Here is a 17776-nt window from a genome sequence, read left to right as displayed (position 1 = left end):
GGGAAAGACACCCGACAGTCAGATAAACAAAAGTAAAAATAAACCAGGGAGTGAGGGGGTGAACTGGTGTGCTGTCTGGGGAGAAGCATTCTAGGTGGAGGCAACAGTAAGTGAAAAGGTCCTGAGGCAGGATCCCGTGTGACAGAAAGATGGCTGGACTCATCGGTGTGCAGGGGGTCTGTGGGAGTCCCGGCTGGTTAGTGGGGTCACCACCCACTGGGCTTAAAACGCCATTCTATTTCTACTGGTGTCTTCTACCTAAAAGCCTCCATGATCCCCATCATCAAGAGGACAAAACAAAGCACCTTGGTCTGACGTCCCAGGTCCTTTTCGATACTCCGCCTGCTCCCATCATTACTTTTACCACACTCTGTCCCCAATAACGACGACGACAACAATAATAATACACATTTACTGAGGGCTTGCGATGGGCCAGGTAACGCGCTAAACATTTGACCTGCCTCTCAGTGAATCCTCAAGCAGCCCTGAGAAGTAGGTGCTGCTATTTCACAGGTGTGGCAACTAAGGTTGGCGTCCAAAGTCACCGGCTGGCAAGTGGGGGCGCCATGACTGGAATCCAGGCAGTCTGGCCGTGGAGCCCACCCTCCTAATTACTGCCGTTCCACCACTTAGGAAAACAAAGGGACCGTCTGACACACCGAAGACCTCTGCTTTGATGCAATTATTTTGTAGTATTGAGATACTTCTGTATTTAATCATGCAAAATGCTTTGTGCTCCATGGGAGCCCAACGACCCTGAGTTTGAGTTCTGGCTTCGACTAGAAGTGTCCAAACTGGGTGGCCACTTGGGACATGGGGACAGAGGGCAGGGGGCAGGGAGCACGGAAGCCCCTCTGACAAGGACACACTAGGGACAGCGCCTCCAGCCTCCGGTCGGTGTCACTTGCGGCAGCAGGGGTGCTTTCTCGGAGCCTCAGACGCCCCGTGTACACAGCAAGAGGTGGAGCGGTCTGAGCTACTTGGTCTTTTTCAGATCACAAACCCCATGTGATGATTTAATGAAAGATACAGACTGGAGAAAAATGCATAGACATGAAAATTTGCGCACACTTTCAGGGGAATCACAGGCCCACCAGCAATCCATGAACTCCAGGTGTAGCTGTTGGGAGGCACCGCGAGGCACAGTTTAGGGTCGGGGCCCTCGGGACAGAGAGACCAAGGTTTGGATCCTGGCACCCCCATTTATTAGCCCTGTAGCAATGTCACAGGACTTCAGCCTGTCTGAGCTTCAGTCTCCTTAACAATGAACTAGGCAACTACATTCACCGCACACGCCGTTGTGAGAACCAGTCCTGCCAGGCCCAGCACTGTGGTGAGCCCCAGTAAATGGGACTCCCGAGGGCTGAGGTGATATTTCTCCAGTGTGTTGGGCCAGGGACCCCCTGGACCAGAACCGCATGGGGAACACGTGGAAGTCCGCTTCTACAAGTCTGAAATGCAGGGTTCGCGATTCTGAGGGGACTCAGTTTGAGCAGCACGACACCTTTCCAGCCTCTACAGTTCAGGTTCTGAAAAGGGCCCACAAGTTTCTGGCTGGCTGGGAAGAGCAGCAAACAGGTGCAGGGGCGGGGCAGGGGACACCTCCGCGGGCCTGGGGACTTTGGGGACGGGCAGGGTCCCGGCTGCAGCGCACCCAACCCTTCAGTGGGTCTTGGCGGCCCACACCAACTCCAGCCGATCCCTGCAAGCTGCAGGACGCCCTCCGGGACAGGCTGTACGGGGAGGGGCGAAAGGAAGGGGCCTCCCAGGAGAGGGGACCGAACTGAAAGTGAAACCTACCCGGCCAGACTTTCGCTTTCGCCGCGTCCACGCGCCGCTCAGGTGGCCCCACGATCGCCAGTTGAGCTGGGGTCCAATCGACCGCACGCCCCAGACCTGGCTCCTGGAGCACCGCGTTCCCAATGGCCGGCGACCCCTGGCGGAGGGAGGAAGGGAAGGTCCCCGATGACGGGAGACCCACGGCGGGGGCCAGTGGTCCCCTGCGCCTCCGAGACTGGCTGGTGGCACAGATCGAGAGCGGGCGCTACGCGGGGTTGCGCTGGGAGGACGAGGGCAAGACTCTGTTCCGCATCCCCTGGAAGCACGCGGCCAAGCAGGGTTACCGGGCGCAGCAGGACGCGGCGCTCTTCAGGGTAAGGGGGCGGGGGCCGGGGCACAGGGCCCCGGCGCCCAGAGCGGTGACGCACCGGGTGACCTCGGGCAGCTCGCTTGGTCCTTAGCCTCAGCCGTTTCTAGTGTTCTCGGTAGATGGAGACCCTCGGACACCCTCTTAAATCAGAATGACCGCGACAGCATGACCTGTACCGTCCCCACCTCTCGGGGGGCCTCTCCTCAGTCTCCGTGGGGGGAAATTAGACGCCACTGCCGAGAACTCCCTGAACTTCCTGCCCACGAACCCTCCACCCAGCAGCTCGGGGACATTGTCTGTGCTTCCCAGTACCAGCCCTCCTCAGGGATTCGCCCCTGCAGGGATGCATTTCCTTTCTTCGGTCATCATTAACTTTCTCCACACTGGCTCCTTCTCGCCGCATTTCAACTCCAGAATCCCTCCTGTGAGCAATAAGGAACCAACGACCAGCCAACCACCTATCAGGCCCCCCGCAAACACCTCAGTGTCTCCAGCTCCTGGTCCTCTGGACTCCCCTTTCCTGAACGGAGTCTCCCGGCCATCAACCCCCACCCCCGCTCCTCCCTGAAACACACTGGATTTCCAGAATCTCTGCCTCCCACCCAACCCCCCGCTCTGCCCTCCCTTTTCCTCCTACCTTCGTGGCCCCTGCTTCTCAGCCTCCAATGCCTCCCCTCCTATTTGGAGGCTCTCAGCCTCCACTGCTGGACCTCCCTCTTCAAGTCCCGCTCTCCCCTTCCACAGGCTTGGCGTTGGAGCCCAGAGCTGCTGGTCTCTCAGTCCCCAGATCTCTCCAACTCAGCATACCCTCATCAGCTTGCCCCTAGGAGCATCTGTTTCCCAAAATGGAATATTGCACCATTGCCCCCCAGACCCCAGAGCCAGGCACCCGAACCCTGGCTGCTCCCTTCTCTTCCAGTCTCATCCAACTCCATTACCAAGGCCTGCTGGCCCTTCCCACAGAACTCCCCTTCAGTCCATGTACTTGGACCCATTTTACAATCTTTCACCAGGCCACCTGCTGTGACTTCACTGAACTCCCTGCTTCCACCTGGCGCCCAGCTCTCCCCTCAGTCTCCCAAAGGGACCTTTCCGAATGTAAATCTTGCCTCGCTATTCCCCTACTCAGAATCCTTCCATGGCTCCTCAGTGATCTTGTGAGAAAGTCCCAGCTACTTATCACGGCAGCCCCCACAGGAACTGCTCCTCCCTGGCCTCCTCTCTCCCCTCCCCCTCCCCAGCTTGAGACCCGAGCCTGACAGTTCTTTCAGTTTCTAAATGCTTCAGGGCTCCCTCCCCATTGGACCTTTGCAGGTGCTCTTCCCTCTGCCTGGAACACCCTCTGCTCTTCGTATTCACCTGGCCAGCCGTCCTCGTGCTCAGCTTAAACATTTCTTAGGAGCGCCTTCCCTGATACGTGCCTTTAACGCATGGATGCGGATTAATGCATTTATTAAGTTTCAACACAGCACTTCTTCCAATCCATCCCTTATTCCTTCTGCTTTCTCCACTGAAACAACTTTCCCTATGAGTTAGAAGTGCCTTGTGTATTTGCGTCTTCACCAGCTGCTTGAGGTGGTGACACCGAGCCCGGTGTCTGGCACACAGTAGGTGCTCAGTCAGTATTGAATAAGTGTGTGCATGGCCTGTCCCTTAAAACTTATGTGCTGTTCAGAAAACAGACTCTGTGGGCTGGCCGTTCCCACTGTTCTGGCTACTGTTCCTCAACCCACTGCTGACACACGTGACTCCCTGGCTTCACACCTTCTTGGTACCCAAAACCCAGGGGACAGAGCTTGGCCTTTGGGGACATTCATGATCCAGACTCAGTTGTCATCACCTTCCTCCAGACTGGCTCCTTCCCATCACATTTACACTCCAGAATCCCTCCTTGAGTGCCAGTGTGTCTCCTTCTTCCTCAATTCCCCTTCCCCCCACCACGTACAGTTAGTTAACCCTCCTTATCTGTGGATTCCTTATGTGCAAATTCACTCACTCGCTGAAATCTGTGATCCCCAAATCAGTACCCAGGGCACTTCGGGGGCCGTTCACAGACACACACAGGAGTGTGAGAAATCTGAGTTACGGGCCGCGCACATGCCCAGCTGAGGCTGAACAGGTGACGCTCTGCCTTCTTGCTTGTGCTCTCGACCTATAAACAAATGTCCTTCCCATGGAGACCCACATTTTAAATGCCTTCGCGCTCTTGGTTGGTGATTTCACAGTGTAAAACGACCCCAAGCCTGGGTAGTGGAGAAGTGCTGTCCAGTGCCCCTCTGCACAAGAAGCCTGTGACGTGCCTGACAGAGAAAACACAGGGTGGGCCAAAGTAGGTTTATAATTGTTTGGATGGACAGTAATACAACGGGTAGTGAATACAAGAATGAACTCTGTGTTTCGCATGCTTACATTTGTGGGCCTACTTTTGCCCACTCCCCCCACCCCCACCCCCGCCCTTTACGTGGGTGAGATTAGCTTGGTTCAGGTGTCAGTCACAGTTTTCTTGGACAGGAATCAACAGTTTATGTCAAATAAGGCATCCTGCAGAAATGCATATAAACCAAACCTATGTATTGATCAGTTGGTGGAAATGTTGCAAACAGAGATTTGTAGAAATCTAGCTCTGTATTTTCCCTAGGAGCCATGGTTCGCTACTCACTAACACGGGGTTTGTGTAGACTTTATAGAACACAACAACCGCAGGTAATGAGAGTCTACTGTACACATGACCTTCGACCCACGCGCATCTCCAGGCCTTTGCTCAAGCTGTTTCCGCTGCCAGGAATGTCGCTCCACCTAGCAACTTCTCGGTCTGTTCCACCAATGCTCAGCGAGTGTCTCTTGTGTGCCGGGCACCACTCTAAGTGCTTGGGGGACACAGCGGCAGACAAAACCAAGATCCCTCACTCATTATGGGCATGGCACCCTCTACCCTGTCACCGGGTTACCTTTGGGTGAGAGCATCCTTACTGTGCTGAGGAAGTGCTAAGCACTTTACGTGGGCCATTCATCTCACACCAGCCACAGCCATGTGAGGTTAGGAATCACTGGCACTGTTCAGAGACAACAAAATCAAGCTTTAAAGGTCTCAGCCCTGGCAAGTGGCCCCAACATAGGAATGTGACTCTTTGCTCTGGTGTCCACGCTTCCCACTAGGTCTGGAATTTCTGAGGGCAATGACTGAGCGTGTAATTCATTGGTGAAACCCCTACTCCCAGCCCTGAATGTGATCAACGCAAGCAATGTATCTCCTTTGACTACTGGCCTTCCTTGAATCTATCAATCTCTTCCCACCTCAGGACCTTTGCACTTGCTCTTCATTCTACTCTGAATACCCTCCCCTAGCTCTTTGTCAGTATTCTTCTTTTCATCTGGGCTTCAGCTCAAATGCCACTTCTTCCAGGAGGCCATTTCCGATCACCTTCTCTAAAGTAGCCCCTCATCTGTGTTTATTCAGACCCTTTGCCGAAAGTCATTCTAACGTGTTTAATGACTATTCGGAGTGTGTATGCTTTATGGCAAAGTGAGCACTGCTATTCTGTGTGTATTCTTACCTAATACATGTTATATTGTATTGTAGACTTCATTCTGTACCTTATCATTCACCTTGGATATCTATTCTTGTTCTCTGCACATTCAATGTGTTGCTCCTAGATGCTTCTAGATGCTGCACAGGCTGCATAGCGGACGTTCATCACACACATACACCCACCCACTTTTCCAGGGAGGGACACAAGTTTGTCTTCCAGCAATGCAAATCTCTCCCTGGCCCCTCATAAGCCTCGGTGAGAATACCTTTTGAATTGGAATTTCTGCTCACAGGGTATGTTTGTACTTCGTTCAACTAGGCATGCCAGGTGACCATCCAGAAGCTCCGCTCCCATCCCCCGTGTACCAACAGTGCCCACATCCCAGCCACCTCCTGGCATTAGCCAGCTGCTAGATTTTGCCAACTTACAAGTGCTATCTCTATGTTTACTTGCATTTCTCTGGCACTAATGAATTTTTTATTTTTTTTAAGATTTTATTTACTTATTTTAGAGAGAGGGAAAGGAGGGAGAAAGGGGAGAGAAACATCAATGTGTGAGAGAGACATCTACTGGTTGCCTCTCACATGCCCCCAGCTGGGGACCTGGCCTGCACCCCAGGCATGTGCCCTGAGTGGGAATCACATCAGTGGCCTTTTGGTTCAGACAAGGGTGCTCAATCCACTGAGCCACACCAGCCAGGGCCTAATAGATTTAAGGACTTACGTGCTCATGGGCTTATGGTTCCCTTTTCTGTAAACCACTCATTCTTGGCCTTTGGTGAGAACGTTTTATTTATGGGATGTTCTCTGTTTCTTGTGAACTTGCAGAAGTTATGGTCCAGATCTGAGCCTCTTGCTGATTTCAGACAATTAATTTTTTTTGCCTTATAGTCCATGCCTTTGAAGTTTTGTTTCCAAGCATTTTCTGCCCCTAGAAGATTTTCTGCTACATTATCTTCTATTAATTTCACAGTTTTATCTCTTACTTTTGTTTTTTTAATCAATTGGAGTCCATTTTTTGTATGTGGAAATAGGTAGGGATTTAGTTTTATGGTCCTCCAGATTTTAAAAAAACACCATTATTTTACATCCTATCATCCTGTTCATTTTTTTATTTCTCACAATCCATAGTTTGGAACATAGCTATTGCCACTGGGCTGTTGGAAGCAGTCCTTCCTCTCTCATCCGCCATGATTCCGTGGGAGCAAGGACAGTGTCTGCCTTGTTCCCCAGCCAGTGCCCAACTTGAACCTGGCACATTGTAGGAGCGCAGGGAATGTTGGGTTGGCCAAAAAGTTCGTTAATTTTTCCTGTAAAATAAAAGACACATTTTTCATTTTCACCCATAACTTTATTGATTTGGATATTTCGAATATGTCAGTTATCTCCCACTATTGGCTTCTAGTGGGCAGGGGCCAGGGGTGCTGCTGAACATCTCCCAAGGTGTAAGACAGCTCCGCAGCAAAGAAATATTTGGCCCAAATGTCAATAAGTACCAAGCAACTTTGCAAACCACTTTTGACATGTTCGATCAGTCACAGCACCTTCTTCATACACTGCCCAAATCTTTTTTTGAGTTTCAGTTGCGTTTTTACCTTTCTTGAGATAATAACGCATAGTACATGAAAATGGGACATATTTCCTTCTATCTTCAATGTTAAAATGACTGCACAAAAATTCATCAATTTTGGTAAGGTTTTTTTTAATGCACACTGGTGTGACAGCTGTTGCAATATAATCTAACAAAATTGTTGCAAATGAAGTTAAAGACAACTAAGCACTACCAGAGCCATCATATGGAAAAAAACTAAACAAACTTTCTGGCCAACTGGATACAAATATGTGTACGATGAAGGGAAGGAGGGAGGAGAGAGGAAGGGATGGAGACATGGAGGCACAGAGGGTCAGAGGGAGGGAGACAGGTCAGGGTGGGAGGCACGGCAGGCTCCTCATCCTTTGGTGTAACACCAGTCCCCCACCCAGGCTACTCCTCCCCAAGTACCCTTGCTCATCCCTAGGCCTGGGCCATATACAAGGGCAAGCACCTAGAGGGCACTGACAAGGAGGACCCCTCCACTTGGAAGACTCGGCTTCGCTGCGCCCTCAACAAGAGTGCCGACTTCTGGGAGGTGCGTGAGCGCAGCCAGCTGGACATCTCCAACCCCTACAAGGTCTACCGGATTGTGTCCGACGGTGCCCATGGCCCAGGTATCATCCTGCCCCTGGAGGTGGTGGCCAAGGACGGCTCTCTGGCCAATAAGGACCTCTCTTTGCACATCTGTAAAATGGGAAATGGTCAACTTATTGAGCTTAAACTCATGGGCAGGTAAACACAGAAGGACCCTTAGACCAGCCAGTTAATCCTCCCATTTGAAAAGGAGAAAACGAAGGCCCAGAGAGAGGTGGGTCTTGCCTGAGATCCTGCAGTGAGCTGGGGGGCTCTTGGTCTGGGATCATCTCAGTTGAGGGGCTTCCCCTGGGGGCCCAGGAAACAACAGGCTATCTCTTACTGCATCCAGTTGCCAGGGCTTGTTCTTCCTCTGAAGAGAAGGGCATTCTCCAGAGCCAGCAGGAGCCCCCTCGAGAAGTGATGGAGCCAGCCCGCAGGACAGACCAGGTCAGTGCGCCTTTCCAGCCCTTTGTGGCCTTGCCCGCTAAGTCACCTATTCCCCAAACCACACTGTCTGTGGTCTCCAGCACAAGTGCTCATTCCCTACCCTCCTATTCATCCCTGCCATCAATTTCAGTTCTATCATTCCATTCACTTTGCCTCCCTCCCTGTTTCCATCACCTCCATCACTGTCAGCTCCATCACTCTGCATCAACCCTCTTTTCCCCAAATTCACCCCCTGCCCCCATCCTCATCGGGGTCCATCACTCTGTCCCCCGTCACCCCATGAGATCCAGTTCTACCTCTGTGTTCCCTTCACCTGCACCACCTTTAGCTCTCTTACTGTGGCCACCGATGCCATCATCTCTATCTCCACCTCCATCACTGTCTGTATCACCTGTGTTATTTCCACAGCATCACCTCTCCCCCATCATCTGTGGTTCATTGCTCCGCCCCCATCCCATTAGTCTGGTCCATTCCACTGTTCCCAGTGGCCCCACCAACATACACTCTGTCACTCCCCCCCATCGCTTCTGTTCCACATCTTCCCATTCATCCCTAACACCCTTTTCGCTATCACGATAAGCTTCATCTCTGACCCCATCACCTTCAACAACCCTATTGACTCTTTTTACCTCTGTAAGGAGAAGGGTGTTGAACTCGGAAACCTCCAAGTCCCTGTCAACCCCAGCTGGCTTCAATCTGCCCAGACTTCCTTCTGCCTCTCCCACCCTCACAATCCTCTTTCCTGATGCTCAGGTTGGCTCCAGATTAGCCATAGATGATAAAGACAAGGAGCGGCCCCTCAGACTGGCCCAGCAGGGCTCATCGCCACCAGCTGCCCTGCTCCCAGGCCCTTTGGCTGATCACAGTAAGTATTGGGTCTCCTCACCCACTCCTGCCTCCTCCTTGGCCTCCTCCAAGACCTTGATCTAGGGGTCAAGGGTGAGATAGTACCGGACTGCTTGCTCCCCCAGGGTACCAGGCACAGGACCCCGTACACACCTGGAGTCTTGTGCCCTCTGAGGACTTCAGCAACCCGGGTAAGGAATCTGAAGGCTCCCCACTGGGGTCACTATGCAGAGCGGGGAAGGCCCGGGGTTGGAGCCAGCAGGCCTCCGCTGCCTCGCAAAGCACCCAGCCCAGACTCCCAGTAACAGCCAACTCTTGTTGAAGGCTTAGTTTGTTCCAGGCATTCTTCTAAGCTCTGCCCACAGTCCTGAGAGATAGATGTTGCCATCACCCCATTTTACAGGTGCAGAAACCCGACACAGAGGTTTGGAACCTTGCCCGAAGTCACACAGCTAGTAACCTGGGAAAATAAGTGGCAGTGAGAGATTAGAATCCCCGGGCCGGGCTGCAAAGCACACAGCTCTAACGACTGAGCACACTGCTGGCTCCTCCCCTGCGAGGCTGCTGCTTTGTTGCTGTTGTTATTTCCACCGGCATTAAAATATTTGCTGGGAGGAAGCTTCTAGAATACCAGAAGTTGGGGCTGCGAGGGCCTCAGTGTGGTGCCCCCATTGTACACATGGCCCAGACCCTAAGATTTGAGGCTCAACGATCAGTTCATTTATACTGGAAGCTGCAATTATTTACTACCACCAAAATTATAATCGCTTACGGGGCGGAACCGCCAAAATCTCCTGAGGTGGGGGCCGGAGGACCTCAGGATTCCCTGCCCTGTTATGGGGAGGAGGTGGGAGCTGGCGCCACCACGGCCCGTGCGCCTCCTCTCCCCTTTCCTCAGATTGCTGGCTGCACGTGCGACTGTTCTACGGAGCCGAGCTGGTGCGCGAAGCCACGGCGCACGCAGCGGAGGGCTGCCAACTGAGCCCGCGGGCAGCCGTCGCCTCCGCCGCGGAGCGCTTGCTGGGGCCGCCGCCGCGCATCGCGCAGGTTCCTTTCCCCGAGCCGCCGCCCGGAGCCCGCGTGCTGCAGCGCCTGCTGCCGCACCTGGAGCGCGGCGTGTTGCTGTGGGTGGCGCCCGAGGGCGTGTTCGCCAAGCGCCTGTGCCAGGGCCGCGTGTACTGGCGCGGCCCGCTTGCCCCGCACCGCGAGCAGCCCAACAAACTGGAGCGCGAGCGCACCTGCCAGCTACTCGACACCCGCCGGTTCCTCGCAGGTAAGGTTGTGAAGGTGGGGCCGCTGGTGACTCAGGGCAGAGTGGCTGGACACAAGGGTGGGCGAAGGGAAGTGGGCAGAGAAGAGAGAGCACAGGAGCTGTGGGAGCAGGGGAATGGGCTCATGGGTGCTGGGCATGGGGTGGACACAGAAGCACCGTGAGTGGGAGTACAGGCCTCAGGAGGGCTGGGTACAGGTGTTGTCATAGACATGCAAGAGCATGGGCCAGGGACAGGCTGGGGACATTGGGTGTGGGGCATGGGGATGAGCACATGCATAGGACTTGGTCACCTGTGACCCTTCTTCATAGGGTGCTAAGCATAGGGTGGGCAACAGGGGCACTGGGCCCAAGACGGGCATAAGTGAGTGGCAGTGAGCATGGGGCAGGCATAAAGGTAGGGCAGTGGGCATAAGGGCACCGGCCATGGGGCATGAGCGCTGGAAGTGAGGGCGGACGTGGGAGATGAGACAGGCTTAGGGGTGTGGAAGTGGGCACAGGGCGTGGGGGTACAGAGTGGAGATGTGGGCTTACAGCATGTGGGCGTGGGGCAGGGCACAAGGCGGGCGCCCGGCGGGGTTCCCCATCTTGGCCCAGCCCCTACAGTCTCAGTGCCCGTAGAACTGCAGGCCCACCTGCAGGACGGTCGCCGGGAGCCCGAGTACCAGATCCGACTGTGCTTTGGTGAGGAGTACCCAGGCCCCCCGGACCAGCCCCAGGAGCGGCTCGTCATGGCCCACGTGAGTCGCCTCCCCAGTCCAGTGGGGAACCACACCCTTCAGTCCCCTCCTAACAGCCCCTCACCGCTCCCTCTAGTCCCAGCTCCACCCCTGACCTGCCATATGAGCCTCTGGTCTGTAATGACCCTGCATGTAAAGTCCCTGTGAGGAGGGGGCTGTCCCTAGGGCTGTGACTTCCCACGAGAATACAGGGGATGGTTAAGGGAGGAAGGTGTCTCCTTGCCCTGCCTTCTGTCTTCCACAGGTGGAGCCTGTCTTTGCCCGAGAACTCCTGCTACACTCAAAGCACCACAGCCACGGTGCCCTGGCGGCTGGTCCCTAGTCCACAAATCTCCACTCCCTTGACGCTGCTGAGTCAGCCCTAAGCAGCCACTTCCTCCTCCTGTACCCTCTAAAGGCAGCCCCCCACACGGTGTGGGCACACCCCAGCTCTGCACAAACTGAGCCAGTGGACTTGGGGCCTCCCCCCACCCACCACCCACGTGGGTTGGGATGGGGGAAGCTGACTGTGGCCTTCAACCTCCGAGCTGAGGAGATGTAGCCCTGGAACATGGTTCGTAGGTTGCCAGGCCGATGCTGGGTCTGGGGCGTCAGGCAGAAACTGAACTCAATCTGGAGATTCCTGAAACCGAAGTGAGGGCAGAAGAAACAAGACTTCATCTGTTTATTGAGAACCCAACGTGCCTACAGTGGTTTATCTAAAGCAGACCTTACCTGTGATCGATCCATTATAAGCTTTGCTTAAAACCAAGTTTACCAATAATTAGATCCTCAGGGTTGTTTAGAGTGGGACCTCTGAGGGCCTCTGAGTTTCCTGATCCTTCCTCCTACCTGCCACTCGGGGCATCTGGTGCCTCATATCTCTTCTTTCTGGGTGTGTGTGGGCGGAGGAGATCCCCCAAACAGAGGACTTCGCCTGAACCTGGGACTTTGGATGCTAACCACTGCACCACCAGCACCAGGAGATACTTTCTTTGGAGAAACCAAGGCAGGCCCCCAAACAGAGTCCTAAGGCAGAAGCCAAAGTGGAGACCAGGAGCCCAGCCCCTCCCCAAGCCCCTTCAAACTTTGCAAACTATACGTTGTAGGAAATTCTTGAGGACAGGGAGCCAGCCACTCAGCCATGGAGGCAGTTGACCCCACCTTGTCAGTGAGTCGCTGCTTTCTGCCCCAGACGTCAGACCATTTCCCCTTTTCTGGTTCCTGACTTCTTAGGGCTCCTTTTACAGTTGGCAACACAATACATCTTTTTCAGTGACACATTAATAAGCCACTTTTTTTTTGGGGGGGGGCAGGGAACTGTATGATTCAGGAAAGGATAGAAGTCAATCAGATCACTATTTTTCTAATTCAACAAGTGTTGATGGAGCACCTGTTTCCAGGCCAATGCTGGACACTGGGGACAGAACAAAACAGTGTGGTCTCTACTCTCTTGGGGTTCATAGCCTGTGTTCCAGTGGGGCCCCACAGACTGTTCTATCCCTGCCCCTCACAGGAGGCACGTTAAGGAGTTATAGAATCCTGGGTTGAAATCCTAGCTTTTTCACTCACTAGCTGTGTGACCCTAAGTAAGTCAGTCAACTTCTCTGAGCCTCAGATTTCTCATCTGCCCAAGGAAGCTATGGAGGCCTCTGGAGCAGGGCTGGTCTGAGAAGACAATGTGAAAGGAGGTGAATGGACCCAGTATGGAGAGTGGCACACAGTAGGTGCCCTCTGACTGGGTTACTTGTGGTTGGGAGAACATGGAGGAGGTGACCCCAACCTTTAGAAGGCCTGAGTGTCTGTCCTGGGCTTTGCTGTACCCCTAGCGCAAGGCTGCAGCTGGCAGGAGGCCTCAGTTCAGAGCAATAGTCCTCAACCATGTGCTACTCTGAGCTAGGCTCTCCGAGGGTGCTAGATTCCATGTAAAGGGGCCTGTTGCCTCCTCACCACAGTTCATACAGATGGAGAGTCACCAGCTTCACTTTTAGCTAGGGGAAACTGAGGCTTAGCCGGAGTCAGGGACTTGTTTGAGATACCCCTTGGGAGGGATGATGTCTCTGTCGAAATATCTGTTCTCCCCACACCAGTCACTAGAGGGCGCCCGGATGCAGCAGACTGGGTTTGGCTGGCTCTCATCACCATCCTAGGTGTTCCATCCCACAGACATGGCAGTGAGCGGAGGGCAGGTAACCGTGTGACCTCGAGGACCCTGCACTGTGGAGAGAAGTAGACCACAATCCTGGGAGGAGGAGAGGAGGAAAGGGAAACTGGACGTGGGGACTTGAGAGGCCCTGATGGCTTTTCGCATGGAGACTCCTGGTTCTCTAGCTCTACGCTTAGATTCTACTTCTCCCCTCCCTCATCAGGGACGGCTGTCTCTCTGCCCCTCCCTCTCCTGTGTCTCTCTCCATAGCTCCCCTTTCCCCTCTGTCTCTGTAAATTCTCTGCCTCTCTGTGTTACTGATTCTGTCTGTGACTACACGCATGCCCGCCCGTGTGTTTTCTCTCATAATGTCTCTGCCTCTAGCTCTCCCCGTGTGTTCCTGCCTCTTGTTATATCTCTACCTCTCTTTAGCTGTCTCTTTTTTTCACTCTCTTTGTCTCTTTACATCTCTGCCTCTATTTTATTTTATTTTTTTTGCTTCTGTCTCTGTTGCCCTCAGTTTCACATCCTATCCCTCCCCAGGCACCACCACCCAGCATGTGTGGGCTGGGGGTCTCTTCCCTGCCGACTCCTTACCCCTGGCAGCTGCTCAAAGCTTCCCAGTCCTGGCCTCTCCTGCCCGCCCCACTTGGGCCTTGGAGGAGGGGGGCGAAGGAGGAAGGGAGGGCAGCCTGGTGGGCCCACCCCTTTTTGCCTTTCCAGGCTGGGAGGCTGGGCCAGTGGGCCTTTTAACCAGCCTGGGCAGACTGTGCCGGACACCAGCCCTGGACTCCGTGCCTGGCTCCTGTGGTGCCTGGCTCCCGTGGTTCCGGCAGCCTCCAGCCCGGCCAGCCCGGCCAGCATGCAACAGCAGCCCCCATCAGGGCCCTTGGCCCCTGCAGCGGAGCCAACCAAGCCCCCCTACAGCTACATAGCCCTGATCGCCATGGCCATCCAGAGCTCCCCGGGACAGCGGGCCACCCTCAGCGGCATCTACCGCTACATCATGGGCCGGTTCGCCTTCTACCGCCACAACCGGCCAGGCTGGCAGAACAGCATTCGCCACAACCTGTCCCTCAACGAGTGCTTTGTCAAGGTGCCCCGTGATGACCGCAAGCCAGGCAAGGGCAGCTACTGGACACTGGACCCCGACTGCCATGACATGTTCGAGCACGGCAGTTTCCTGCGCCGACGTCGACGCTTCACCCGGCGGACAGGCGCTGAGGGCGCCAAGGGCGCTGCCAAGGCACGCAGAGGACCCCTCAGAGTGACCAGCCAGGACCCAGGAGTCCCCGACACTGCGGCTGACAGGCAGTGCCCATTCCTGCCAGAGCTGCCAGAGACCAAAGGCCTAAGCTTCGGGGGGCTGGTGGGGGCCTTGCCAGCCAGTGTGTGCCCGGCAACCGCTGACGTCAGGCCCCGGTCATCTGCGGAGCCCAAAGAGATGCCCACGCCCAAGCCTGCGGGCTCAGGAGAGCTCCCCGTGGCCACTTCGTCGTCTTCATGCCCGGCATTTGGCTTCCCTGCCAGCTTCTCTGAGGCCGAGGGTTTTAGCAAGGCCCCTACACCCATCTTGACCCCCGAGACAGGCATTGGGAGCAGTTACCAGTGCCGGCTGCAGGCCCTGAATTTCTGCATGGGCACTGACCCAGGCCTTGAACACCTCTTGGCCTCAGTAGCCCCCTCCCCTGCAACTCCCACCCCTCCGGCCTCACTGCGGGCCCCGCTGCCCCTGCCAGCTGACCCCAAGGAGCCCTGGGTTGCAGGCGGCTTCCCTGTCCAGGGAGGCTCTGGCTACCCATTGGGACTGACCCCCTGCCTATACCGGACGCCAGGAATGTTCTTCTTCGAGTGAAGCCAGTCTGGCCTCGGGCGGTCCTTGCGGGACCCCTCCCACTGCATCCTCCAGGCTGAGCCTGACTCTAGGGTCTGGGGGGCTCTCAGAGGACCCAGGTCTGGCAGGCCAACCACAACTGGGACAGGAAACCAAGATTGGAATGGTGAACACGCAACCAGCCTTCGGGGCCTCCGGACGGACTTGGGGTGAGGGGAAGCAGAGCCCCCTTGGGATTTACTCTGTGGCTCTCAGGGCCAATAAAGCCAGTGTGATAATGAGCATCAGCTTGCTGGATGGTTGGGGGCTGAGAGCCAGGACGCCTGGTTCTGGGGGCCGGGGGGTGGGGCTGTGATTGTGGGATTGTGTGGTGGGGGTGAGAGACCCTGGGTGGAAATATCCCTCCTGAGGACTTCTCCTGCTGGGGACTTCCTCCGGGAGTTTCCCAGGAAGGCAGAGAAAGGGGGAGTGGGGAACGGGGGAGAGAGTAGAGGGGTGCGCCATGAGAGAAACCAGGCAGGGGGTGAGGCTGGCCTGCCCAGAGGTCCTCGTTCTCCAGTCCCAAACTCTGTGACTCAGCTGCCCCCATCAAGAGCGGTCAGGGTCACTGTGACCATTTGCGACATTTATTCCATCCCGGAGATATACATATCCTCTCGCCAAATCCTGTGTGGTACGGAATGGTTTCGCCATTTTACATTGGTGGAATCTGAGGCTTGGAGAGTTTGGCGCTCCTAGCTCTGACTCTGGATGGCACATAAGTGGCAGAGAGAAAAACAATACTAGGTCTGTGTACTCCGCCCCCAGCCCCTGACCTGCAGTTTGAGAGAGGACGCAGGGGTGCCACGTAGAGAAGAGCTAGTGGTGTGCAGGGAGTGAGTGGCGGGGGTTCCAGTGCCCGTGATAACAAGGCCCTGCTGACGCTTTTGGAGGCTGGGAGGGCAGCCCCAAGCCTCCTGCCTGGATTTCCCACACGAATGGGGCCTCCCTGAGTCCCCAGCTCTCTGAGTTCTCCTGGTGACTCTTTAAGAAAGCATTCTCTCATGGGGAGTGGGGGGATGGCTGTCCTGAGTACAGCAGAAGTGACAGAGCCCTGACCTTTGGGCCCCTTGGGGAAGCAGGAGAAATGGGTATATTTGTAGCCCTCATCAGAGGAACGGACTTCAGCACTTGAAACCGCACTGTCCCCGGACCCCCTAGTACCCGAGTTGCTGAGGCGCCTTCCAGAGTCTCAGTCCTCCATCTGGATCATGGGTATAGGGGGAGCAGAGAAGGGCCAGGGATCCTTCTCTTCTCCCTCTTTCTGGTCTTTGGTGTAGTGGTCTGGAGGGTCTTATGTCCCACGAGGTGACACCCAGGGAGCTGGAGACCCCTTCATCGGGCAGGCAGCCCAGTCCCCTCCAGAGGCCCTTCCTGGGCAGGCGTCCACACCAACTTCAGTCTCTGCTCCTCCCTCCTCCCTCGGCAGGTCCCCTGGGGCCTGGGAGGAAGCAAGCCCGGCTGGACAGCCCCAACTGTCTGGTTCCCACAGACTCCAGAGCCAGGGTGGAAGGGGGACCTGCAGGGTGGGGGCGCACTGAGGCCAGAGGGGGTGGGAAAGGGCCTGGCCGGCTGTGGGGTCCCGCCCCAGCATGCCCGCCGGACCCCCGCCTGGAGCCCACTGATTGATGGGGAGAAGGAGAGAGGGTCTGTCCTGTCACATCCAGGCAGCCTCCTGGCTGAAAGGGGAGGGGAGAGAGGCCCTGGGGGTGGGGGTGGGGAGACTTGGGCGAGAAGAGGGGAAGGAGGCCCTTGCATGGGTTCGTACCATGGCGTGTGCCTGTGTGGGTCGGGCCGTCTCCGGGGGCGGGGGGACGTGTTTGACGCAGAGAGACAGACCAGGACAAGCGGATTCAGGGGCTGGGGATCCTTTCTCGGTCGGGTCAGGGAAAGAGCCCTCTGCCAGGCACAGCTCCCTGCGGTACATTCCTGTGGGGACCTGGTGACCCCAATCCCTTCCCAGCCTGAGTCCTGGGCTGCCAGGAGGGTGGGGAGGCTGGCCTGCCTGGGGGAGCCCGGGCCTCTGCACCCCGTCCAGTCTTCCCCTGAGAAGGTTTAGCTTCTGAACTGGGGAGGGGGCTTGGGGAGAGGAAAGTTGTATCCCCTGCCCGCCCTTCGCCCTGGGGACACATGCAAAACAGTCGCCCACCCCCAGGGGCACAGACTCATCTCTGGGCCGGAGCCCCCTCTCCACATCCCTCTCTGGCTCCCGACATAGTCAAGAAGTGGAGACAGCCCCTCCCCCACACCCCGCCCGACTCAGCCCCAATCCCCAAGCAAGACCCTGGGCTCAGTGCCTGCCTTGGATCGCTGTGTAAGACTGGACGAGTGCCCACCTCTCTGGCCCTGATTTCATTCCCTTTGCCCCAGGGGAGGGGGGGGAGCAGGGGAACAGCCTGACTTTTTGAGTGTGGGTCCCCGAGGAGGCTGCGCCCTGGGGGGTGGCCTGGAGTGGGTGCTGTCCTCGGAGGTGCTGGACCAAGAGGCCCGGACACCACGATCTCGTGTTGCCCTCTGCTTGCTGCGCGGCCCGAGGACCCCACCCACTGGGCCTCCCGCCCTCACATTCTTTCCATGACCAACAGACCCCTCTGGCTCCTGCCTGGCCACCCCCACCTGGAGAGGGT

General features: G+C 55.9%; 2 protein-coding genes across 7 annotated transcripts; both read left to right on the top strand.

Moving 5' to 3' along the window:
* The first annotated feature begins 1814 nt into the window (after positions 1–1814).
* Positions 1815–11487, top strand: LOC119047726 (interferon regulatory factor 4-like). 6 transcript variants are annotated; one of them, XR_005082199.2, is made up of 8 exons: positions 1815–2153; positions 7697–7886; positions 8198–8295; positions 9049–9160; positions 9267–9332; positions 10040–10414; positions 11041–11151; positions 11396–11487. XR_005082199.2 is itself a non-coding variant. In XM_037143190.2 (8 exons), the coding sequence occupies exons 1-8, from the start codon at positions 1923–1925 to the stop codon at positions 11471–11473; spliced, it is 1269 nt and encodes a 422-aa protein (XP_036999085.2). In that variant the 5' UTR covers positions 1816–1922; the 3' UTR covers positions 11474–11483. The 6 variants fall into 6 exon arrangements, 4 of the variants coding, with proteins under 4 accessions (XP_036999085.2, XP_036999084.2, XP_036999083.2 ...); XR_005082198.2 differs by having other exon boundaries at positions 10966–11151; XM_037143190.2 differs by having other exon boundaries at positions 1816–2153; positions 11033–11151; positions 11396–11483.
* Positions 11488–13418: 1931 nt separating this feature from the next.
* FOXS1 (forkhead box S1) lies at positions 13419–15392 on the top strand. Its single transcript, XM_053671260.1, has one exon. It carries the CDS (start codon positions 13428–13430, stop codon positions 15129–15131), a length of 1704 nt encoding a protein of 567 aa, XP_053527235.1. The 5' UTR covers positions 13419–13427; the 3' UTR covers positions 15132–15392.
* The last annotated feature ends 2384 nt before the right edge of the window (positions 15393–17776 follow it).

The sequence above is a fragment of the Artibeus jamaicensis genome, unplaced genomic scaffold (genome assembly GCF_021234435.1).
Source record: "Artibeus jamaicensis isolate MK-2021 breed Jamaican fruit bat unplaced genomic scaffold, CSHL_Jam_final contig_685, whole genome shotgun sequence".
Taxonomy (NCBI): Eukaryota; Metazoa; Chordata; class Mammalia; order Chiroptera; family Phyllostomidae; genus Artibeus; species Artibeus jamaicensis.
Note: the sequence above shows the minus strand (reverse complement) of the source record. Positions and strands in the feature narration are given on the sequence as shown.